General features: G+C 39.0%; 2 protein-coding genes across 13 annotated transcripts in view; one reads left to right on the top strand and one right to left on the bottom strand.

Moving 5' to 3' along the window:
* ITSN1 (intersectin 1) overlaps positions 1–2,562 on the bottom strand; it is a 143,841-nt gene extending 141,279 nt beyond the window's left edge. For 3 of the 5 annotated variants that reach the window (XM_064524468.1, XM_026108543.2, XM_064524487.1), the window contains exon 1: positions 2,314–2,561. The gene's annotated coding sequence lies outside the window, so the exon portion shown is untranslated. Of the gene's footprint in view, positions 1–2,313 lie in introns of all 5 variants that reach the window. The other 2 variants (XM_064524479.1, XM_064524493.1) reach the window with 2 other exon arrangements.
* A 78-nt stretch (positions 2,563–2,640) lies between these two features.
* Positions 2,641–25,586, top strand: CRYZL1 (crystallin zeta like 1). 8 transcript variants are annotated; one of them, XM_026108522.2, is made up of 14 exons: positions 2,641–2,841; positions 4,412–4,483; positions 7,384–7,461; positions 7,986–8,058; positions 8,687–8,731; positions 13,154–13,222; positions 14,842–14,975; positions 15,712–15,823; positions 19,759–19,779; positions 20,923–21,021; positions 21,746–21,867; positions 22,328–22,433; positions 24,060–24,105; positions 24,796–25,586. In XM_026108522.2, exons 2-14 carry the CDS (start codon positions 4,418–4,420, stop codon positions 24,893–24,895), a joined length of 1,071 nt encoding a protein of 356 aa, XP_025964307.1. In that variant the 5' UTR covers positions 2,641–2,841; positions 4,412–4,417; the 3' UTR covers positions 24,896–25,586. The 8 variants fall into 8 exon arrangements, with proteins under 8 accessions (XP_025964307.1, XP_025964308.1, XP_025964311.1 ...); XM_026108523.2 differs by lacking the exon at positions 2,641–2,841 and adding an exon at positions 2,885–3,090; XM_026108526.2 differs by lacking the exon at positions 2,641–2,841 and adding an exon at positions 2,885–3,178.
* Positions 25,587–25,965: the final 379 nt, after the last annotated feature.

The following is a 25,965-nucleotide window of genomic DNA, read 5'->3' as shown; positions in this document are numbered from 1 at the left end:
AACATCATCATTTAGAATGATTTAATCACTAGATGCATTTTTCTTGAATCCAAATGTAACCTAATTGCATGACTAAAGGTATTAAGGAAAGGGCATGCAAATTTTCCACCAAACAGCTAACAGCAGCAACAGAACAGGCAGCGCAGATCATTGGTTTATTTTGAAATACCGGTTCTTACTTTACTACATCTCAGTAGTTATTCCACTGAACCAGGTCATAAAGGAGAACTCTCAAGAAAATACAGCTACTCTGAAAACGATCTTATCTGGAATTAAAAACAGTGGGATATTATAGAGGGAACATTAGAACTGAAAGAATTAAACATGGTTTCTGAAGCAGCAAGAGGGAAGCATGGCCTGCCCAGCTCAAATGAAGTTCGAGCCTAATACACTGGAGAAACTGTTCAGAAACAGTTCATCTGTACGAAACATGACCCCTGTAAAGCTGCCAAAATCAGTGAGAGCATACAAGTGCTAATCATGCAAGCTAAAAGGGCCAGAGCTGCTTTAACTTACATGCATGCCTAAACCTACGTGACAACACATCTTAAAATACAAGAAATGCAATTGTTTTCTTTACCTGTATTTCTATATGCAATCAGTACACCTCCTCATCATCCACAAGCAAATACAGCCTTCATTTCTGTACTTGCATTTCTGAATACAGCTGACATATAAGACCCCTGCTTCCATACCTCACCCCCTCAGCAGGACTTTGAAGATGCAGTGTGAGGATTTTAAAATGGAAAGAAGAATTTAGTAATCAGTTCATTGGTATGTTAAAAACTATACTGCATAAAAACTTCACCAGGACATATTCATCAAAGGAAGTTATTGATAACAAGGGGAAAAAAGAATGCAAAATAAAGAGAGGTTGTTTAAGAGTGAATGTGGAATAACATTGCAAAAGCTAACACTTTCCAGAGTCATCAGTACCTAAATATACAGCTTGGCTTTTTGATTTGGGTAAAGAACGCATGCACTTGTACGTTTACTTCAAATATTCTGTTAAAATATGCAGCTGCTACCTTAGATATATGTTGCAGTACAAGTTCTAAACAAAAAGCATACCTTATAAATAGCAGAGGAGGAGGGAAATTGGCAGCAGAAAACAGACCGATTCTTGCTTTAATGAGTACCACACTATCACATCTGGAATGCTAGTTATTTTGCTACCAAGATGTATTTACTAAACAATACTCTCTTACTTTAAAAATCTATGGAAGCGTTTTCCCTATCATGATATCCACACCCCACCGAAAGGCAGAGTTCACAGGAAATAATGTTTCCTAAAAACAGAAACAGCATTCCTCTCGGTATAAAGGAGTAGCTGAATCAGAATAAAACATGCCCCTAGGAAATATTATCTATAAAGTTGTCTGCTAATCCAAGGCAAATAGAAATGAAGGGTCAAGAAAACGACCATGTAGCGGTTTCCTTTTCCTGAAGCCCTAACATTCCCTTGTTCAATTGGTGGTGTGCCCTTTTCAAGCCATAAGGGATGGCATTCCTCCTTCCCTTCGCACCAGGGCGGACCGTATGTGTAGAGGGGGCAGGGAGCAAAGAGGACGGAGGCAGCAGGAATAATCGTTATTTAACGCGGTGAAGGGAAACCCGCTACCGCAGCCGCCCAAGACATCCCTTCCAGTCCACGTCCGGGGTCCCCCGGAGGACGCAGGCGGCCGAGGCACAGCTCCCTCCGGGAGCGATGGCTGTCTTGTGACGGCCAGGGCCGTGCTATCACCGGGCCAGCGCACACGAGCCGGGGCACTCCCCCCGCCGCATTGCCCCGCTTCCCTCTACCCACAAAACCGCAGCAGCCAGAACGGCACCCACGAAACCCGCCCGGCGAGGCACAAATAAAAACAATATTAACTAAAAAAGGCGAGCCCGAGCAAGGCAAGCAGCAGTGCCCGCGCTGACGCGCGGCAGCCGGAGCGCACACACCGCCCCCCGGGGCCGGACCCGCACCCGCACGGGGTCGCAGCCTGCGGGCGCCCGCCTCACGGCTCCACGCCTCACGGCCGCCCACACCGGCGGCGGCCACGGCAGCGAGGGAGAAGGGCAGCAGGAGGCGCGGGGCGCCTCGCTCCATGCCAGCCACCCGGCGCCTGTCACCCGGGCCGGGCCCCGGGACACGCCCGGCCGCGCGCCCGCCGGTACCGGGAGGAGCTGGCGGGGGGGGGGGGGGAGCAGAGGCGCCGCGGGGTGGGCGCGCGCCGGCAGCCGTTGGCCCGGGGTGAACGGTCGCCCCTCCAAGGCGGGTGCCCCCCCCCAACCCCCTCCTCGGCCGCTCCCGCCGCCGAGCCGTACCTCATATCTGCGCGGGCCGGGGGGCCCTGCTCACACCCATGGCGACGGCGGGGGGGATGGAGGAGCCGGAGCGGCGTCCGCCACCGCCTCCGCCAGACGCACCATCCCCTCCCGCTACCTCCTCAGCCACCGTCTGGCGGGCGGGCGCGGGGGGAGGGGGGGGGAAAGGGAGGGGAGGAGCCCTGGCTCGCGCTCGCCCTCACAGCCGCCGTACTGACGCGAGGGGGCTTGCCGGCCTCCCACCCCCCTCCTCCCACCTCGCGACGGGCCGGCGCGCGCCGCCAATCAGAGCCCGGGAGTGCCGCGGGGATCCGGCTTCCTCCGGCCAATCAGGGCTCCGCCACGCCCACTCTCGCGCCAAAGGGCTCAACGGGCAGGGAGCGGGAGGCGGCCCCCTCCTCATCGCCAGAGGGACGTGGAGGGGCCGAAGGCGCCTGCGGGGGACGGGGCAAGGACGTGAAGGGAGAAGCGAATCAGCGGGGCCCGCTCTAGCGAGGGGGGGCGGGGCCTCGGCTAATTTGCATAAAGGTAATTTAACCTGGGTCCTCCCTCCTCGTCTCTCATTCAGGGTGAGGTTCCAGCCACCGGCTCCGCTCTGGGGCGGTCACGTAAGCCAGCCGCGGAGCGCTGCACCCCGGGCACTGTAGTCCCGTCGCCGCAAAGCCTGCCGGGCCTTGTAGTCCTTGGCACGACCTGAGCTGGACGCTCGCCGCGCTCCGGAGGGGCGCCTCATCCCGCCTCCGCTCTTGCTCCGAGCGACAGCCACCTCAGCCAATCGTGAGCTGACGCCCGGCCTGTCCGGCACTCGGGGCGGGAGGGAGTCGAGCGCGGGGGGCGGTGCCCGCGCTCGCCGGAGGGCGCCGAGGTGGGAGCGCGGCGCAAGTAACGGTTTGTCATGGCAACCGCGCCGGTCGCGGGGCGGGGTGGTGGCCGTTGGCTACCGTTACGTCGCCTGGGGGACCCTTCCCTCCCGGTGCCGCCGGGGGCCCGGGGCAGAGGAGGTCGGGGACGGTTGCTGTCGTATTTCCCTCCGCCTTAGGCGGGTTTTGGGCCCCTCGGGGTGTCTCTGTGCGAGCTTCCTCCGCGCCTCTCCCGCGGCGGGCTCACGGCGGGGAGGGGGAGGCCGGCGCTGGTGAAGGGCTGGCCAGGCCTCTCCCCCGCCGGGCCTGTCTCTTGCGGGTGCTAAAGCACCGGAACGCTAACAGCGGCGTGACCGGTGGCATTTAGTAGCCGGAGGAGCAGGGCCGCCCGAAATGGGCGCAGCTTGACAGCGGCCCTCTATGCGCGCCTCGGAAACTTGCCGCAGCGCGCCGAGAGCCGGGGGTGCTGCCCGGGCGCCGCGGGGCTCAGGGCGCCCTCCGTGCGCGCAGCCCGTCGCCTGGTCGGAACTGGGCCCCGCTGCAGTGCCGCCGTGCGCTTCCGAAAAGAGAGGGGCTTCAGAGCGGCCTCTTCAGGCTCGAGGGCCCCCGGGCTGTGATTAGAGCCCAAAAGCACTATTAACGTCAGCTTTGTTTCCCCAAGTCCGCTCTGCGCTTTTCTTCTTCTTGTAACTTGAAAAAAACTCTCTTGCTTAAGAAAGTGAGATTTTTCTCTTTCACTCAGGGCAAGATATGCCAGACAAGTGCAGGGGGAGAACAGAAAACTTCGGTTGTGATTTTTAGTTCAGTCATGTGTAAGGTTCCTTGTGTTACTGTACTGGTTTTATTGTCCTTTGCACTACCTTTGTCTGAGCCAGTCAAACTGTGTGTCTTTCAGACTGGGTGGCAAATTTCTAGTCTACTGCACTGGATCCCTAATTGGTAAATTGCATGTATTATTGGCTTTTGCTGTACTTCAGCAGTTCCCAGTATTTGCTGTCTTACAGTCAACAATATTGATGTAGTAACCTGTTGCAGGTAACATCATATCTTGCTCTCCCTGTCGATCTGCTTTAAAACCTATGTGTTGGGAGGATTTTTAGGCCCTGTATTCCCATCCTGTGGCTTGCAAACAATTGCTATTCAGCTTAAAAAGTACCTTAAAGCTTTAGTTAGTTGTTTGCTCTATAGATGCTGCATACAGTGTACATTACAGTGTGCTTGCTGTGTCTTTTTTTCAGATCACTATGAAAGCCCTGTATTGTCAGCAGAATTCATCTGGAGAGGAAATGACATTTGTCTTCCAGGAAAGAGTGAGTTCCAATCATAATAGAGCTATTAATCCTTCAGTGGAAGAAGGAAGTGTGGCTGAATGCCAGAAGGGTATTGAAACACCTAACCATTCTAAAGACCTTTTTTCTTTTATTATTTAAAAAAAAAAAAAAAAAGAAAACTTGTATAACCCTTGGATGTACAGGCAGATAAATGAAGGTAGGGTAGGAATATTTTACCATTATTATTAAGCACTTGGCAAGGCCAGTGCTAGATTTGTGTGTCATTTTGGTGTTCGTGTTTTAAAAAGTAGTTATGCTCACAAAACAAATGAACCCTGGTTTCACACAGATTGAATATATCCATACATCTTATGGTTGGATTTTCTGGACACTCCAAAAGTAAAATGTTGCTTGAATTTTACTATATTTGCAGTGTCCCTAATATTGCTTTCTCTCCTCTTTTGAGGTCTTTGCTTTAATAGAATTGTACTCTCAGAGCAGCCTTTTTCTCAAAGGCATTGATAGTCTCCTCTGTTTAACTACCTATCTTTCTGAAACTTGCAGGAACAGCAATATCTGGAAGACCACTACTGTTCTGTAAAATTTGGTTAAAACTATTGTGCTAAAAAGTCTTTGTCAGTTTGAGGTAAACACTAATTGGACAAGTGCACACACATGTATCTGAGGCATAAGGCTAAAAAAGGATGTTGAAAAGTGCACATCAATGCAGTATGTGTGTCTCAACAGAAGAAAAACACTTGAGTGGTTTCATGGACGCAAACCTGTGTGGTTTTTTTAATGAACCTGTTACATATAGGAAATATATTAATATAGATAATATAGCCCAGTGAGCCATGCATCAAAATGAAACAGTATAATATTGGTAAGGATCTCCAGGCAACAGCTGTAAAGTTGCAGTAGTGAAACACACTGGATGAATTATCTGAAAAGAAGGGTACAGTAAGAAGGTTTATTGTGATATAACCAAGATGAGTATTCAGGGTGCAATCTTCAGTCAACTTAATTTGATTGTGAAACTGCTTCTGCTAAAAAGCTTTGTTCCTGTCTCAGCTGCACATTTTTGTCCTCTTCCATGTAATAGTTTTAGCAGTTGCCTAGCTATAAGGTGAGATATATCAACTTATTTATCCAGGTGAAAACTGCTTATTCTTTTACAAATTAGTTTACATTTGCATGATGGCTCTGTGATTGTTAGCCTCAACCCAAAGGAGAGGATAGGAATAAGTAGCTACTGGCAACAGCTGAGCAAGACAGCTCTGATGTGGTCTTAGATAAGCTTACACGGATCTTGAAATTGCATGCTTGCATACATTCTTTGTCTGCCTTCTGGCCTATTTTAAGCTCTTCAGACATGGAACTAATTCTGCAGGTGTTTGTATGATGACCAGTACTATGGAATCCTAATCTTAACGAGAAATAAATATTGAAAAAAACGAGGAAAAGGAAAGCCTATTGTCTGAGGAGATCTTAATAGACTTGAGTGTAGATAAATCAGTAGCTTGGATGAAGACTTTCCATTGCAGATCTCCTTTATAGGATTACATGGTCAATTAATAATAGTGATGTATTTAAATAATGAAGGCAGGAACCAGTTAACAGCACAAACATTTGATAGTCTCTTAGTGTTTTTAAGACATGTATTCTAGATCTTTATAAAAACAGGTTTTTTAATTTGCATTGTAGCCATACTTGGTTCATTGAACTATGCATACCTAAAGGACAGTTCCAAAATATAACATACTTTTAAATAGAAATTGTTTCTTCTTACATAAATCCTGTAGATTATAACTTTTTAAAACCAGAGACACAATATTCATCTAGTTACCACAGTCTAATGGCTTGACAGTGTTTTGTAGAACAGAGAGTGAGAACCTACTTTGGTTTGTTGGAGGAGCAGGTCAGTCTGACTGGCAAAAAGCCTTGCAGTTTTAAAGGAGCAGCATATGTTTAACAGAGCTGGGGTGAGAAAAAGTGCGGCTTGGTATATCTCAGACTGAAGTTACTGTTCATATTGCTAAGCCTAGGAGAAAAGCAACAGCTGTTTGTTGGGAAGAGTTTAAAAAAAATAAAAGCTTAAATGCTTACCAGAATATCTCAACTTCAGGAAGAGAAACAAAGCTTTCTGACTTTGTGGTAAGTGTCACTTTCAATCAAAAAAAAAAAAAAATGCAGACTACAGTATAACATGGAAACACATGATTTTGCCACTAATGCCTGAACTAGCACTTCAAAAGCTGTGTGGCAGGAGCAGTCCAAAACTCAGCTTGGCTAATTAAGTACTTTCAAGTAGCAGTACTCAATAACTTAAAATCAGTTCAAATATTGATGCTGAAAACGGAAGTCAGAATAGTAAGGGGAGACTTTTAGTAATAGAGCCTTATCATATATAAGGTGCCCATCATTTATGGGACTCAACACCAATGCTTGCCAGTGCAATTTCTTTTGCATTATCTGGACTACTTGAATATTCAGCTGATTTTGATGTGATTGAGTTCATATTTAAAATTCTCTTAAAACTCCCCATCACCCCTGTTGTGTTATAAATAAGTCTCCTTCCATTTGTTAGTACATAGTTAAGCCTTACCAAATTTAGACAGATGCTAAGGGTGTGAAATTTAACTTGCAAGATTAAAAAAAAAAAAAAAAACCTGAAAAATAACTTTCTAATATCTTTTGAGGTTTAGAAAGGTTTTGTGCTCAATTTGTAACAGTAATATGCATATAGTTTCATTTACAACATACATTTTAAAGTGATATCTCAATGGATTTTCATTCAAAAATGTTTCGTAGTCAGAATACTATAATCAAGAAAATCTAAAATAAGGACTGTCTGGAAAAGTACTTTCAAGATCTGGAGAGGATTCTACTAGTACATTCACGTTGTGTTGTATAATGTAATGCCTGTAAATTTGTCCTAGGAAAACCTTCCTCCTACAAGAGAAAATGACGTGAAAATACAAGTTAGAGCCTGTGCACTGAGCTGGATAGATACAAAGGTATTTGCTTAATTTTTATAAAAGCTAGAAGTGTTTACATTTTCTGTTGAAGGTTCTAAGCCAGGACCTTAGCTGGTAACTGGCACAATTCCATTTATGCCATATGAGGATATGGCCTTACTGCTGAGAAAGAGGGCACAGGATTTCTATGGTATTCCTGCATATCTCTTTAAATAAGCAGCACCTGTAATTTGATTCTTAATTTATAGAGAAAGATCAGTTGTCATTTTGAGTTCTCTTACGGTAAAAACCTTTTTATCATCCTCTGCATGCTGACTTTAAGTCCCAGTTTGGTTGGCAGTTAATGACACTGTTTTTATTTTTTCTTTTGTATGCTTCTAAATTTAAACACAGAAAACCATTTCAAAGTTTTTAACATTAAATGAGGAATGTGTGTTTTTTTTTTTTTTGATAGCATTTTGGTAATGGCCCAATTTTTTGCATATGTCAAATGCTGTAAGATGATAATAAATATGCAAAACTTGAGCCTTGATAAGAAATTTATAACCATTATTTTCATTTAGCTTTTGTCAGAAATTAAATTGGAGAAGGAACTCTTACCTGTTGGTCGAGAAGTTTCTGGAGTTGTGCTGGAAGGTAAGTCAGTAAAATTGTCTTGTGAGGGTTAAGAGCAAGAATTAAAGTCTGCTAATCTAGGACATGTAAGTTGTCTTTGTATTGTATAACTTTAATAGTAGGAGCTAGTATTTGCTTTCTTGATGAAGCTTTTCCTACATCAGTAATGATATTCAAGTTAAAAGTAGAAAAGGGATTGAACTGTAATGCCAGCATATTTGCTCAGGGTAAAAAGGCCATGCACAGCAGCTAAATAAAATATACTAAGATCTTATCTGCTTATGTGTTTTAACACCTTTAATTTATTTGTATAAAGTATTTCTTGGAATAGTGAAGACAAAATAACATTCAGGAATTTAGGCAGCCTTTCACTTGCATACTTTGACAAATTGTTTACACCTTAGATCTTTCAAACACATATATGTACTAGCATATACTGTTTGTAGATGTTAAGTAAAAGAGTAAAAATAAGTAAAAGATCAGTTTTCAGTATATAACCATCATTTAATAGAAAAAATTTTTTTTACTAGCAGGGTGTGTTTAGGTTTGTAAGCTAGTGATACAGAGTGCTCTGAAATGCATGTTCACTATCACCTCTGAATATTTATATTCATGCCTTCTTTCCTTATATTCATACATTCTTCATAAGTTGGAAGGAAGGTGTCCTTTTTTCAGCCAGATGATGAAGTAGTGGGTAAGTTACTGCTTGTTTATCAACTTATCAACTAACATAATTAGTAATCTCTATACAATGAATGGCTCAGGTGATAATCATTCCTAAAACTACAATTAGACATTTATTTTTCTAAGTTCCAGTTAATGTCACATGGATAGACTCCTGTAAATGAGAATTCTATTTTTAAAATGTTCTCTTAAGGATTTTTTTTGAATATAGGAGAGAAGTTCAGTCCCTGACTATTGTAATCTGTCATAGTCCTATTGCATTCACTGAATATTTAAGAATATACACGAGGGTACAATTAGGTGTGCAAAATGAGTGTTTTAAACACAACCTTTGAATAAATATACAATAACTTGCATCTATAGCACCGTAATGTAAGTAATACAGATTTCTTTTGTTTGTTTTCTGTAGATGAACAAAGTTTAGGTTTATTATTTACCGTCTTCTTGAGTGATATAAAACTATACAGTTAGCTTCTAGAGGTGAATATCTTCAAATAGAGACAAGACTGTTCACTTCCTTCTAAGGCATGTCAATTTCTAATTCAGTGAAGAAATGGTAGTAACTTCAACATGCAAGCAGGTTCACCACTTTCAGTGGATTTTGAGTTGCTGAAAGCAATGCACATACAGGCATTTTGCTACATACAAGGACACATTTAAAAAGAAACATTGATTCAAGTTGCTCTTTAACTAGAATCTTTGTTTTTATTGCACTTTAGAATGAAATACTTATTACATATGGATTTTTTTAACCCACTTATGAAAGTGGACCTTCTCTCCCACCCCCAAATTCTAATCATAGGGAGCCCTTCTTAGTGATTTGTGATCTTGCTATGAGGCTATCATCAGAGAAGCCCATCAGAAGGGCAAGTAGTAATCACTGGTTTGGGTTTTGTTTTTGCTTGTTTTGTTTTTGTTTGTTTACTTATTTTTATTGTTCAAAACAGATTTCCAGGTCAAAATCATGTGCAAAGTGTTTTGGGTTTTCTGTTTCTGGAAGATCTTTAATAGCTTTTTCATGTTATTAGCTTCAAATTTAATGGAATAGGATGTATGATTATTGATTCACTGTAGAAAGTGTAATCCTTACAGTTTGGAATTAATATTCCATTTTACAGAGTGTAAAAATCACTTTACTTTGTCTAATAAAGTAGAAGAGTTATGTTCAGGAGTTTTTAGGTCTTGCAAGTAAGCACATGAATACCTTCAAAGTATTAATAGTATCGTTACTGTGAATGCTTTTGCTCATTTGTTTAAACATCTTACTGATATGTGCTGCATCTGTTGAATATTTTTAAATAATATTTGTGTTTCAATCACCTTCTGTTATAGCTTAAGGAATACAGCTTCAGTAAGTAGTTAAAGAAAAAAATTCTCTGAAAATCTGCTAATAGACCTGAGAAAGCTAAATGACATTCTAAGTGACTGTTGGAGGGTTGGGATTTGGGGCGCAATTAGGGCTTGATTCCACTGTTGTTGATTTAAATATAGAATAAATCAGTCCGAATCAACTGAGCTACTTCAGTCTAAATCTGAAATTAAAGGAGTAGAATCAGTCATGGCGTTGGGATCTGGATCATGAAAGAAGCAATTCCTTTTGTCTTAGACTTTTATTGTATGTGGTTTTTATTCTTCTGTACTGAATGTTTGCAAATGCAAGTGCAGAAGAATCAGAATTATACTTACGGAAAGCTGGAGAGGAAGACAAGGAAAAAGGCATTAAATATTTTTAGCTCTAAAAGAAACTCCCAATTCTCCTTTTAAAATTCTGAAACCTCTTAGCATTCGCTTTCAAAACAGCTGTTCATCCTTACACATCTAATATTGATACTCTAAAGATGAAAGACAAGAGTGAAATATTTTCTCTGTATAATATTTTTCTCTGTAGTAAATATTTCCTAACAAATACATTTCAGTTGCTATTGCTTTGTGTTCGTACTCAGTTAATGAATGGCAGATCCAAAATAAAATAGCTATTGCCAAAAGGCTTGGTTGTTCATGTGCTTAATAACATTAAACTGTCCCACAGCGTACAATTGTCAGAAAAATACCTCCACTTGAACTGCACAAAAAAGCTTAGTCTTCTGTAAGAGTATAGTCCTGGTATATACCCCTTACTGAGCTGAACAGTAATAATGTGGAAATATGGTCATTATTTATAAATCTATTCTGATTCATGTTAAAAATAATACTGCATTTACTGGAACTACCTAGTGTTAAATCTCTAATCTGCACCTAAAATTATACAAAGAATTTTTTTTTTGCTTTCAACTTTATGATCCTGCTTTAGTCTTGCAGAAGTGACAGCTGCTTTTTCTTCATCTGTGAAATGTATTTTCTTATGCCTAATCTTTTCTTTAGCTAAGAAAAGTGTAGTTGTAAAATGTCAGACTAGCCAAAAATCTCTTTAAGAAAGAGATACATTTTTGATTTCCTTTCATAGCTACAGTCAGTTTTATTGGTTGCTTTCCAAATCTCTTAGCAATCAATTATGCTGTGTTCCTCACCAAAATAAAGGCAAGGAATAATGCTCAGAGAGCTAAATTTGCCACAGATACTTGGAGATGTGAACCTAAATATAAAATTTACCTGCTTAGGTTTTATGATGGTTAGCAAGCTTGGGTGTTAGTTCTTCCACATGCCCTGAACAAATAAATAATCAGTGAAGGAAAGCCTTTTGCTATGTGGAGTATTTTTGACAAATAAGGTGAAAAATCTTTTTTGTACTTCTGTCAAATGCATGATATGTATAGCATAAATAAAGCTCCACACTTAATATGGGAGCTTCTGGTGATGTTATGAGGTGTTCTGACTTAGGGGCACAATTCTTTAAGATGGTGTATGTCTTTAGTTCCTTCCCTCATATGTAGGGATCATATTTTTCTGAATGGTTTCAGATACTCTGAAATCAAGGCGAGTTGACAGCAATGTATAATGGCTCCTGGGAGGCCACAACATGCTGAAGTCTTTAGTGTTAGAAGATAGTATGTACCTGAACTTTTGTATCCCTTTGTCAAGAAAAGGAATGTCATCTTGTATTATTCATTGTCTTGCTTTTTCTATTGGAAGACATTAAAATGTAAACTTTTAGATGCCAAGGCTATTTTAGTTTACTCTAAGGATATTTGAGTCTTTCTTCATATTTGAAATATGATATTGTATTAGCCCTCAAAATCTGACTAATGTTTTAGAATAGAGGATTTATATTTGTAAGTGAAATTTCTTCTTTCATATGTTTGTATTTGTATATTAAATTTAAGCAACAGAGAATGACTTACTTATGAAAAAAAGATAGAAGTGATAATGATGTTAGAAGAAAATGGTCTGTTCTGAGATTCTTCTCTTTGCATTATTTCCCAGTTGCACAATAGCTACTGTAGATAGCTATTCTGGACTACTTTTTATTATGTAAATACACCTTTGAGTAAGCTGCAGATACATATGAGCACTGTAGGAAAACCATTGTTGAACGGGAGTTGTGAAAGGCTGGCAGAAATGGTAGACAAATTTGATGAGGATATTAAGCCAAAGCCCCTGCTTTTGCCTAATGGAGTGCAAAATTTGGGTGAGTGAAGGAAACAAATATTATAGTTTTTTTCCAGGAAAGTGTACCCCTTGGACCTTTTCTCTCCCCTTCTCCACCTGCCTTTAAAACACCCCTTCACTTTTTCCACCTTTCTCTTTTTTATTTGTTTCTGCTGGCTCTTATGTATATTCAAAGCCTGATCTGAAATCAGAAACTACTGTTCGTGAATCTCATTCTTTGGTCAGTGAAGGGAAAAAAAGCACTGCTATGATCAGGGTGGGTATTTTTTTTTCTCCTGTCTACTCTGCTTGCTTTTTGTCTTCTATGTTTTTTCTTCAGTTTCTCTCCTGTCTATTTCGTTTTTATAAACCTACACTCACTTACTCTTGCTTGTTCTTCCTTTCCTTCTTTCTGCCCCCTTTTTGTTGCTTTTTTTAACACTACACTTACCTCATTTTCCATTCTGATGTCCCATATCCGCACTGTTGCAGGTTGGCACAGACCAAGCCAATATGAGAGCTCAATTTTCTTCCTTGCTAGCCTTGGCCCAGAGTAGGAAGAGGAGCACTCATCAGAAAAAGAGCGGTGTGAAATGAGTTCAAACATGATGTGACAAAGGTTAAGGGTGCCACTACCAGAAAAGCAGTCACTATTGTCCTTTACCTCCCTACCTCCAAAATGCTGTTTGGATCACCTGAGGCACCTTCTCATGCACTGTGGGCACAGAGATTAACAGACTCTTATCCTGAAGGGTTAACCTGTCATAAACCTGATGACAGCAGCTGAACCACAGATAAAGTGGGACTAACAGTTTAATTAGGAGCACATATCTTGTTTTGGCTATAATATATGCTTGTATGGAATTAAAGAGCTAAGTTCAGTTTTTGGGTTTTTTCCCCCCTTCAGGAATTTTGCCCCTGGATTCTGAAGAGTCTGGTCTTTGTGAAGTTATTCTAGTTCATGAGCATTATTTGGGTATGTAGTCCATGTATTTTGGTAATACTTACATATACTGTATCTCTGTAGTTCAATTTACCTTTTCTAATAGGCAGCAAGTAACTAGGACTTTGGAACAAACTTGTGTTCTGCAGCAGCATTCAGACATCCTGTGTACTCCACCTATTCACAGAAGCTTTCAATACTGTGTACTCTCAAAAGCTTTTTCTTTGGTGTTATTTAATGAGTTAATATTTTCCCTAAACACACAAGTTGACTCATCTTTTTTATTTCCTTCCAACTTCCCTTTTTGTTGCTTCATTTTCTTTCTACTGAGTCACCTCATCTGTTACAGAATTAAATGTTTGAGAAGACAGTTGGTGGGATTCCCCCCGACACGCACACACACGCACTTTGACTCAATTCAGCACCACCATCATTTCTGACCAGACTAACAGCTGGAATAGAACTACCAGACTAGAAGCTAGAGAGAGCAATTTTCAGGGAACAATGACCAAGGAAACAAAAGCTATAAGACTGTGCTGCCTTCTAATTATATACAGAGACAGAAAATAGTATTTACTGGCACACAGTGATGGTGATCCTAGAATTCTTTTCCAGCACACTAATAAATGATCCCAAGTGATCACTTTTGTTGTATAGCTCCCTTGATTCAATCCAGATTGAGCCTTATGTTTAAAGGGGCAGACCAAACTTCTGCTGTCTTTTCTAGTGCCTCAGGAGGATAGTGCTTACTGCAGTTCTATGCCAGACTTTCAGCTGGGCTGTGATGGTTTTCTAGCTCAGTATCTAGCTTTCTTCTTAAGTCACATAAATTGTCCACATTTAAAAAAAAAAAGTTTGAACTTGAGATTCCTAGTTAACATTACTGAAGTACTTTGTAATCTCCCCAGGTTTTTAAGCATGTGGATAGAATGGGAAACTCTTAGGAGTCTTGTAGGTAGAGACAGCAGAAAACAGATGGCAAGTAATGCTATGTTGACTTCTCTCTGAAAACCTCCAGAAGCTATTTGTACCCATGGATTATGAAGTGAGTGAAGGGCAATGTTTTTGACCTGTAGGAGAGAGAGAGGGAGAGAGAGAATTAAGAATTCATGGGTTGGATCTCGTGTTGTCTAGCCTGTGTCAGAATCCTCGTTATGAAGAGGAGAGGCGACCTCCTTAGATCTCTTCTGTCAGGAAGTTATGGTAGAAATGGGGTGTCCTTTTTTTTTTTTTTTTTTTTTTTTTTTTTTTTTTTTCCCCTCCTGTTTAAATGTTATGTTTGTATTCAAATTAGCTCACAGGAATGCAGAAGCCACCTGACTATTCTCAGAATAGCAAGTACCTTTCTCTACTTTGACTCGGTCTAACTGCTATTTTTTATAATTTATATAAATTTTATGTATTTTTTATATATACATACACACGCACATATAACTTTATAATTTATAATAATTCATCATTGCTGTGAGCCACACATTGGAACACTGCCTTTGCAAAGTGGATCATAATGACATTTGTAGTTGATTTGACTCCTACAGCTTTCTTTCATGTTTTAGACATTGATTAAAATCTAAAAACTATTCTCAGTGAAATGTCAGGAACTCACTCCTTTCCCCCCCACCTGTGTGTTTTTTTTTTTTTTCCTGAAATAGTTCGTAAACCAGAAAAAGTTTGTTGGGTTGAAGCAGCAGGGACTGTTCGTGATGGTGTCAGAGCATATACAGCCTTACACTACCTTTCCCAAGTCTCTCCTGGAAAAACTGTACTTATAATGGATGGAGCAAGTGTAGGTAACAACTGTGCAATAATAAATCTATTTTGGAACAGATTACCTCTGCCATAAACAACAGTCTTATCACCAGAAGTATTGGATTTGTTATGACATACAGGGCTTATCAGGCTCGGCGTTCTATTCCTGGTATTGCCCTTAGTGAATTAGTAGGAAGGGCTCTTCCACGTAAGATACTGAGCCAAGAATGCAATCTTTTACATGTTGTGTGAGTAGTAAAGAGGTAGTTCTTCTTGTTGTCTTATACTGCTTTTTAACTTCTCTCAGATAAAAATAATTTCGTTTGCATTACTGAAATCTTTATTGCTAAAGAAGATGTTAAATTTGCATCAGTAAAAATTTGCTAATGTAAATGTGGCTAGAGCTTTTTTTCGTGGTAGCACTTCATTTTCAACAATTAGGCAGGCCCAGAGCTAGAAATTACAACTGCAGTTATGGTACTTGCATTACTTGGAGTAGAATCTAAGCTATACTGTTGAATAAAAGAACTAGTTAATCTCCTAAAAGTTAGATCAGAACTTCCAAGTCAATGAAAAGACTTTCTTTGGCTTCAGTCGGAATAGAAGCAGATCCCTGAATTCCTAGTTCAGGTGTATTTTATGAAAGGACTAAGTTTATTTCTGGATACTCCCCTGACTTCTCCTGACTTCCTTTTGCAATATAATCTTTAACTGTATCAAACTGCTGCTGTAGATGAACTGGTGGGTTTTTTTTGTTTTTTTTCCTCCTGCAGCCATTTGGTACAATAGCAATTCAGTTAGCACAGCACAGAGGAGCTAAAGTAATCTCTACTGCGCAGAGTCTTGAAGATAAGCAGTACCTGGAGAGGCTTAGACCTCCTGTGGGTGAGTTTTATTCTTAAGTGTGAAAGTTTGCGCCAAAGGAGAATTTCTTGGGTGTTCTTCCCCCCCGCCCCCTGTCTAGAGTGTAAATGTTTACTCTGTACTCCATTCATTAGGTATTTAAGTTATATTGTAGGTGTGTTTAATGTCACTTTATTCTTCATTCAAATTCTGATGGCTGTCTCGTAGCACTTTTCATCTAGCAAAATAGTGCTTTAATGGTGGCTCTTGACCTAACTACTCAAGCAGTCTTCACTTTCAAATAAAATGTTGCTTATGAGCAAGAAGAAAGCATTACTAAGTTACTAGTATCGCAGCGTGTAATCTACATACCTGAGCCAGCATTTTAGATGTATTCATATACTTAAAATACAGTATTCAGCAGACTTAAACTATTTTTAATAGTATTTTATCAAGCTGTGTGGCAGTTCAGTTTCAGGCACTGTCATAACTGTAAAGCAAGGCTTGTTTTACTGTAGCTAGATGCTCAATGGCTTTGTTGGATTTTTGCTATATTCTGAATGAGTTTTGCATTAGGCATTTTACGTGCATTCATCTGTAACTACTTTAGCTTCAACTTCATGATATTTGTAAGTTGTCTTTTTTCTTTCCACACAATACTGTTATTTTAGAAAGAATGTGGGAAAAGACTCTGTAAAAGCTATTACTGTCTTTTCGTACCAAACTTACTTTTCTAGTTTTGGTGCTGTAGAGTAGAAAGAAATAGAAAATTTCTTTATAAATAGATTGCCCTTAAAAGGAGGAGACTATTGCAAAATCCAGAGTCATTGCAGTCTCTGATCTTTACTGTACCAGTGTCTGATGCTTCTTCCTCCTCAAATTGCAAGGTCTGCTACAGAAACCATAATCACCTAGTATATGAAGTATTATTCTTAATGTGCGATTCTTCTTGTCATTCAAAGTAGTATATGTAACAGTAACTGTGGCTGTTGCAGGAATGCCTTTGAAGAGAGAAGTGCTGTGTAGTCACAGTTATCCTGTCTGCATCTATTACAACTGCATCAGTCAAAATATGTACGAGTTAAGATATAATCTGATTGAAAAGATAACGTCAAGGTTAACTGTCCCTGACTCTGTCTCCTTTCTCCTTTGTTGTTTTGCATAGTAGTATTGTTTTTCAATCTTGACTTTCCAAATGGAGAATCACAGCAGTTTTTAAATCTCATCTCTTAGTCTGGGCTACTCACCAAAAACAAGCATTGCTGATACGCAGGTGCACATAGTATTGTCCTTGTGTTCTCTCTGCTGGCTCAAGAATAGTAAACTAGCAAAAGGATGAAATAAGCCAGAGAGCCGTTCTTTAGATGCTGAGAGAACGGGGTTCTTGTCAATTTTAATTCCTCTCTGGCTCCCGAGAACAGAACTGGCAGTGGAAGCACAGAGACAACATAGTGTGCATGGCCATTCTGGGGCTGCACGTTCACACACATCTGCAGTGTTGGGGAGTGATTCACTTCCAGCCCAGCAAGTGAGCATTTAGCTCTTCCACTAGTCATTTTGGAGTGCTGATAGTGCAGCAGGAAGCAGAGTGTGTTGCAGAGGTTATTACACAATAGGAGGGAGAAAAGACATTTTTGCTTTCTGACCTTAATGATCTTGAACAGGGAATTGCAAAGTTGTGTTGTGTTTCTTCCAAGACCCCACAGACATATGCCTAGATTTTTATATTGCCTCTTTTTTTTCTTTTTGCAACTTGCCAAAATTAGCTAAAATTTTTTCCTATCCTTATTTTCTTTCTTCAGAGGTTTGGGGGGGGGGGGGCAGGCTTTGTGTTTTGTTTTTGTTTTTGCTGTAATAGTAGATAGTACAGGTATCACAATATAAAGCATTTTTGTGAATGCTGTTGACGCTTAGGGGTTTGTGATGCCAACTGTTACAGGATAAAAAGTAAATAGAAGAGGTCTTCTAAAATTTAGCTTTGTAATATTTTATGGGTACATTTTGCTAATGATACAAAAACTTCAGTTAAAGGATTTTGCAATTAACTTTTCATATGTAAAGGTAACTTATTATCCTAGTCCTGTCAGCCTGTATGAATGACTTTTGCATGGTATATTTAATTTTATACTGGCATTTTTAGGCGTTACGAATGTTAATGTAAAGTAAGTACTTGAAGAAAGCCAAGAATTGCTGGATATATTTAAGTTGGCTTGCTTTTAACATTTGTGAGTGGAGATTTTCTTCAGTTTGAGGTTTGTTTAGGGGGCTTTTGTATTGTTTTTAAGTATGAGTCTGTCAGTTGTCATTGAGCAGTAGCTTGTGTTAACAGTATATAGCATAACTAATTGCCTTATAAAATGGCTGAGATGACCGTCTCTGCAGTAAAAAGGCTGTTGTATATATTGCTCATATAAGTGTTTGTTTTACATCAGTAGGAGTTTAGCAGTCTTGTAAGTATTTGCGGAACAAACATTAGGGAAAAAAATGTAATTCCAACTTTACTTCAAATAAAGATATAACCTGAGTGCAGCATTCAAAAGAGAAAGTTTGAGTGTGGGAGCAAAAGAAACCCTGTTTTGTTTTTTTAATAACTATGTGAATCCAATGGCTAAAGTACAAGTTTCTGTTAATGTTTAAGGATTCATATTTAGACTAACAGTAGGGGTCTTCACAAATGCCTTTGGTAATCTCTGGAGTAAATATAACACCAATATGGAGGAGGAAATTATAACCAATTTAGAAATGATAATGCTCATATTTCAGACTAGAGGCAGAATATGAAATAAATATAAATGTGGTGAGTTCCTATTAAAGAACAGAGAAAAAATAGCCATGTAGGTTATGCTTTTGTATTTAAACTAATCCAATAGTAAGCTTTCGATGGATATGGTCCTGGTAAGAACTTGTTTGTGGTTTATGGGTCTCTCTTGAGCCTATTCAGTGAACTAAGTAGCAGATCTTTTGTGCGGAAGTTTTCAAACTCTGTAAGCTGGGTAAACTGATGTAGCAAGCTGTGGAAATACTGATACTTCTACTACTCACCTACAGTAAAAGAAGAGAGAAACTGAAGCCTGCTTTCTGCCTGTCAGAATAATGTTAGCCTGGAACTTGTGCAAGTCACAGAAGGAGGAGCTGAACTAAACTACAAATGTGTTGTGAGAAATTGTACATAAATTACAAAGAACCATGGATGATGATATCAATTTCTCAGCATTTTCCACAGTGGAGAGAAACTGTTACAGCATTTTGCTGGGAAGGAAATGGAACAGAATTTTGAGTACTGTTTTAAATATTGGATTCACTTGAATAACAAAATTGTAAGCTTTGACCAAACAGATAAAGGAACTGGTCAAAATGATTGAACTATTGCCTTTCATTTGATTAGTCACTCTTTGAGGCTATTAAGTCAAAATTATTCTCAAGAAGTGAAAGTGTATTTGCAGAAGTTACATTTATACCATGTCAAATTGCCTTGTTGAGAAAATACTTTTAACTTTTGAACTGAACAAACTAATAGGAAAAGGAAGTTATGGTTTCTTTTTTTGCATAGTCACATGCATTCATGTGACTGTTGTATTATTAAATTATGAGCACGTACATTCTCTTTACCCAGATAATTTGACTTCAGTGAAAAATATTAAATGGTTGACTTAAGAATTTGAATGCATATTATGATTCAGTGAGGGTGGTCAAGCACTGGAGCAGGTTGCTCAGACAGGCTTCATCCTTGGAGATATTCAAAACCCAACTGGACATGTCCCTGAGTAGCCTACCGTAGCTGACCCTGCTTTGAGCAGGGATGGTTGGACTAGACGATCTCCAAGGTCCCTTTCAACCTCAACTATTCTGTGATTTGATGAGGGGAAAAAAACAGTAACTTGAGTCTTTCTTAGTATTCTTATTCTTCCAGTGACCAGTCTCTTGCTTATTTTCTGTTCTCTCCCTTCCCTTTCCCCCTTCCTGTGCTTAAATTGAAGGTACACGGCAGCCTTTAGTAGGTAAGTATACTTTGTAAATTTAAGCTCAATCCATTACCTTTTGGAAACATGCCTCCAAAATTATTTGCCATTATTTCAGTTATTTTGAAGAGAAAGGTCTTCTGGCTGTTTAATTTTTCAATGTTTGTTCTACCTTGTAATTTAAAAACCAAATTGAAACCCTTAGCTGCTACTTCCCTGCCTTAGTTACTCCTGCTGCTTTGGTTTAGCTTTGTAGTCATCTATAAAAATGGTATCACAGATGCATGAGAAGAAAATGTATTACTGACTTTTGGTTCAGAAAAATTAAGAGGTGTAAAAATTTCTATCTAAATATTTAATACCACGGAGAGCCATTTAGAAGTTAAAAACATTGTGCAGAAATGATATAGTAATCTATGCTGTGAGATAAGAAACAGTTACTAAAAATTATTTTAAAGAGAAGATGAGTATTGTGAGATGAAAAGACTTGCTGGAATTAGAAAAGTCAAGTCAGTGGCTCATTAGAGACTCAAATTTTTTTTTTAACATGTTTAACTGTAACCTGCACAACTCTAAAATAACCTCTTAAGTGTTCTTAGCTGACTTGTACTTAGAGACAGAGCTTCATGTGAGGGAGAAACAGGCTTTTGTTTCCTCCTGTGACGTGGAAGCAAGAGAAGGGCTCTGGAAGGGATTGGCAGGAAGTGGTGGTGGTTTTCATGTAGAGTAAGGGAAGAAAGCTGCACTTGGAAAGCTTCCCCAAAGCATTACTGCTATGGTTATTCTTCTGACAGATAATTGGGAAACTTTAGACATAAAAATAAGGTACTTCCTTACATTTTGGCCAGTCTAATAATACGGCTAAGTCACTCCAGACCTTATGATTTTGGAGAGGCTTTTGGGGGGGAGGAGAATAGCAAAGAATAAATTTACAAGAGGATTTCTGCTGCTTGTAATAGAATACTTTAGCCTTTCTGTCATAACAATATTGTGAGTTTTACTTCTGGATTAAGCTAATACGTATTTTTGATGTTGATCTTGCATTCTATCGGAAAAATTAAAAATACTGGATAGTTCTTTAGCTTAGCTGCAAACTTGCTTATGCTTTCAAAAATCAACTCTTCTGCTCTGAATCTAAACTCTGTTTTTATTGTAACTTAACAAACATACTGCTCTGTCTAGCTCGAGTGATTGATGTGTCAAATGGAAAGATAGATGTGGCAGAAAGCTGCTTGGAAGAAACAGGTGGCCTAGGGGTGGATATTGTTCTAGATGCTGGAGGTATGTAACTGCTGGAAACCTGGTCTTCTGAGTAGCATTAAGTAATTGTTTTTTGGTTTGTTTTTAATTTCCAAGTATTGTAAGTGACAGCTGCACCACCTCAAAAGATTACGTGTAGATTGCCTGTTCTCGTGTAATCTTATGTATGTACCTTTGCTCAACAGATCTCCTCAAGCATTTCTGATCATACCACCCTCTAGTGGAAGCATCTACTAGTGTTAATCATCTTCCAAATTTGCATGACATTTTCCTCTATTTAAAACTGGAAAAGTCCTTTGAAGAAGAGTTCTGTGACATCATTGCTTACGTTACCTTACTTAATACAAACATTAGAGCATAGGTCACCAGTACTATCAGTGTAGAACCTGTATTCTAAAACACTTTTAATAGTTGACAAGTCTAAAGTTACTATTTTTAGCTGAATAACTGAAGAACTTCCTAGTTCCACTGAAAATGTGTTAAGAAAAATATATTAAATCTCCCAAATGTTCTGCTTTCCCAGGTATTTTCATGAGACTTGCAGCATAATTTAATTATAGTGCTGCTCTAGAGAGCCATCTTTATTTTTATTCAAATACAAATGAGTTGCAAAATATGCATGTTAAAACAGGACTGTAGAGAATCCCAAAATTTGTAGTTTTCAATACAGGAAAAGATAGAAATTTCATTCTGAACAGTAACTTTATTTTCTTCTGAGCTCAAATGAATTTGTTCTTTCCTTCAGTGAGAACATATAATAATGAAGATGAATCAACATTAAAACCACAGCTGCTGCCTCATAAGCATGATATCATTACACTTCTGGGTGTTGGTGGACACTGGATAACTACAGAAAAAAATCTTCAGGTAAAGATAGTGTGTCAGCAAGTTAGTTTGTAGCACAGTGGGTACATGGAAGTGTCTGTGGGACTCTCTCATAGCTGAATGCTCTCCACTGTTAAATAACATCAGTTTTCACTAAAAACTTTCACATCCAGAATATGGGAAGCATTCATCCTGTAACAGTGTTAGTAAATGCTTTTATTTTCCTTTGCTACAATTTTGGGGCTGTCTTGTACAGGAAGCAGTTGGACAAAGTTATTTGAATAGCTTGGCTATACTAACAAATTCTAAAGAGTCTACATTGTTTGGCTCAGAATATTAAACTGTTTGGCTAGGCATAAAAATGCCATTTAAAATTGTAAATATTAAAAGCTTGCTAACTTTTTAAGCAAGAGTGTTCTTTTTAACCTTTTTTAACTAGTAAATATAAAATAACCATCTGGCTCACATTTTGTAAAAAATAATGTTCTGTATTTTGTTTAAGCTGGATCCTCCAGATACCTGTTCCCTGTTTCTTAAAGGAGCAACAGTCTCTTTTCTGAATGATGAGATATGGAACTTGTCAAATATACAGCAAGGGAAGTATCTTTATATCCTTTTGATGGTCACTTTGCATACTAACAAGTAATCTGAGTGGGTGGAAATATAACAGAGAAACCAATGTAAGAATACAGTGCAACCATACTATAACATAGGTTCTTGTTTTAAACTAGTCTCTGTATTGCTCCTACGTATGTTCATAAAATGCCTCATTGAAAGTAATGGTGAAAAATAAAACATATTCTGGAGAAATAAAGTGTTTTGGTTAAAGACTGAACTGATTAACTGAAGATTTAGGCCTGCAAGTTTTCATACTATGCATATAACACTTCAGAATTATTTTTTTCTTTATTCTCTAGAGCAGTAGATACATCATATATAAACCTCCTACAGTTAAACGGATTGCATTAAAATATTTTGGTTTTGTAAGCTTTTCCTTATTTGCAGTATTGTGTACATAAAATGTATTGAGCAGAGATGATACATGTGTGGAAGGAAGAATGACTCATGTATTATCTACATTTGGTCTTAAACAGCTGGACTCTGAGCTTTTTACTAGCATGACAATTTTCAGTGGAACACTTCAGGTAATGGAAGGATTGTCTACGTTTATGGCTTTAAGGACGCTCTCTGTTTTGTACTGCAGTGCAGATCATGATCTGCTGAATCACTTTTGCAGTTTAGCAGAATCCTCACAGGCAGGTGAGGATTAAGTCATTATATTCATGAAAAGACTAACTACACTGCGGGGAAGTCCTCCCTTCCTCCACTGAATTGTAAAGTAGATTAAGTGAGGTCAGGTATACTAAGGAGGTATCTATGGGATACAAGTTATCATAAATACTCTTATATTTTGGCATTTTTGTTGAACACTTAGTAGCTATCCACATACACAGTAAACTGATGAAACAGATTTCTTCTGTCGCTTCTTATGGTATCTTTATAATCACAGCAATGACATATTTTATCAGAGTAGAAGTTGAAAGGAAAACCTGCTTTTTTGATCTCTGTATGTCTTCTGTGAAATTCTTGACCTGATGGCATTAACATCTGAAAAAATCACAAGGTGATCATTTAGCATGGCTTGAATTTCAAATGTTAACCAAATTACTCATACAGTGAATGGAGGTATGTTATTTTTTTAGTGTTTCTTATAGAGACTAAGTAAAGCCTTGTATGCTGCTTTGACATGAGATGATTTGCTCATTTCATGTAACATTCAAAGATTTATTTTAAAAAGTGTATATCATTGCTCCAAGAATTTATCAGCTCTGCTCTTTTCCCAGCCTTATTTTGATTTTTACCTCAGATGGATGATAGGGATAGTTAACTTATACCAAAATCTGTCATCTTCAGTCTCCAGGAAAAATGTAATTACCCATTTGATTAGTTACAGTTGTACTTATTACAGTTTGCATTTGTCAATCTTAATCCTTTGTTTGGCTTAAATTTTATTAATGTTTTTCACTTTTGCATATTATTCCAGGAAAAGGTGTTTCTGATCTATAAAGAAGTGTGTAAATCTGATAGAAAGATGGGAATTAAGGTTAACTTTCATTTTTTTTGCCCTAACCCTGCTGGTTTTGTATCAGTACAGGGCTCTTGCCCAAAGATGTGATTGTAGAAAGATCAGTAGTCTGTACATACGTCATTACCTTGACAGTCCTCTTAGATACGCATCTTAGAAGATATAATGGAAAAATTAGCAAGTAACATTTTCAGGTGAGACGCATGATTTTTAATTATTATTATTCAGCATTAGCAGCAAAGAGCTCTTGCTAGTATTGCACTGCAAATTGATATTGGGATGCTGAGATAAATGTTGAGTGGTTTATATGAAATGGTTTGGTCTATTTCTGTTGGTAGTGCAGCAGGCTAAGCACAAAGAAATTTGGTTAAAACTCCTGGTTTCAGTAAAACTCCTGTGTTCTCTGTGGCCATATACTAAGTCAGTATTTAACAGGCAGCATATTCTTTACTTGATTGGGGGAGATCATATATTTATCTGCTCAGCTGTGTCTCTGGGAAATGGTGTTGGCTGTACAAAAAAAAAGGGCTGTCTGATATTCCTCTGTAAAAAGAGTGGCCGCTTCACTAGATATGAAGGCTGCCACAATGAAGGGGAAATGGAAGATCCTTACTTTCCATGCACAATAACAGTATTCCTGCTAAGCAAAAGCCTTCCCTCCTTTTTCCCCCCACAAGGGAGGTGTCTTTAATTAAACCTCTGTTTTCTGTTTGCTTTATGGCTCTTCCTTTCTTCTGTGGATCCAAGCAAAGCTATAAAACTTTCATTTTGTTTAAGGAGTAAAGTTTACATAGTGAAAGTAAAGTCTATAGCAGTAGTCCTGGAATGTTTTTATTGATCTGAGCATGCCCACAAGACATTTCTCATGCATTGTTCTGTTTTAGGCCTCAGCTGGATGAACCGATCCCATTGTATGAAGCCAAAGTTTCTATGGAAATAGTTCAGAAGAATCAAGCAAGAAAAAGACAAGTTATCCAGTTCTGACACACAATTTCCTGATTTCTAAGCCTGTGGAAGATGAAGAAACATAATGTGTTTGAGAAGTAAATTAGTGTACATTTTCAAATAGTTCTGTAACCAGAACTTAATCTTTTGTACATCTGCATAAATGGTCTGTGAAGCTTCTGAGACTTCAGGGTTTTTTGGATCCAACTGAATAGAGCATTTCCATCAGCAACTTCTAAGAAGACAGTCTTAACACAAAAATCTCATCTGTCCCTGGCCCAATGACAAATACTGGTAACATCTTCAGGCAACCTCAGTTGCTGTTGTTCTCCCACCAAAAGAAATTAAAGGAAAAACTTTTTGGTGTTGCATATTAGTTCTCCCTTCTCCATCCTCCCACAGGTAGTCACCTCTATATTCACTGTTTGAGGCTGAGCACTCTGTAGTATAGTAAGTCTTTAATCTGCCTTTAAAATTGTTTTTGTTGTTTAATTGAGAAACAGGGTGGCAAAGCCATCATAAAGAGCAAGGATGCTGGAGGGGAAGGATATGGCACTGACAATAAGGGTTTTCCCCCTCCACCACTGACTTTGTTTCTTCCTTTTAGCAAGCAGAGGTGTGGTAAACCTGACTTAGTATCTATAGTCCCTAAGTTGACACAATCATGCCTTTTTAATGTATCTTCAGTTAGGACAGACACGAATAAACCCTGAACATGATCTTATTTTAATCTAATGTTTGATGCACTTTATGTAACTAGTTACTGTGATGTCATCTTTGGTATCTTTGCAGTGAGACCTTTGCATTTTGTGTCCTTTCACCTCCCTTCTTTTAACCTGTCCTGTACCTAGCATAGCTCAAATCTGTTTACCCAGCACCCTGTTCTTATTGTGCACCACTAGAAAACCAGTACTAGGAAAGAAAATGCTGTTTTTCAGCATGTGGCTTCCTACTTGTTATATGATAGCAAAACCGTTTTGTTTTGTTTTGTTTTTGACCTGTGCTACTTGTTGTTGTCTGTGTCAGTGACAGTAGCACTTTGGACCAGTGTAACAGGTTAGAAGCAAATACATATATTTGAGGTGAAATGGAGTATCTAGAACCACAAT

This window comes from Dromaius novaehollandiae, chromosome 1 (assembly GCF_036370855.1).
Source record: "Dromaius novaehollandiae isolate bDroNov1 chromosome 1, bDroNov1.hap1, whole genome shotgun sequence".
Lineage (NCBI taxonomy): Eukaryota > Metazoa > Chordata > Aves > Casuariiformes > Dromaiidae > Dromaius > Dromaius novaehollandiae.
This window is presented reverse-complemented; position numbering and strand designations above follow the sequence as displayed.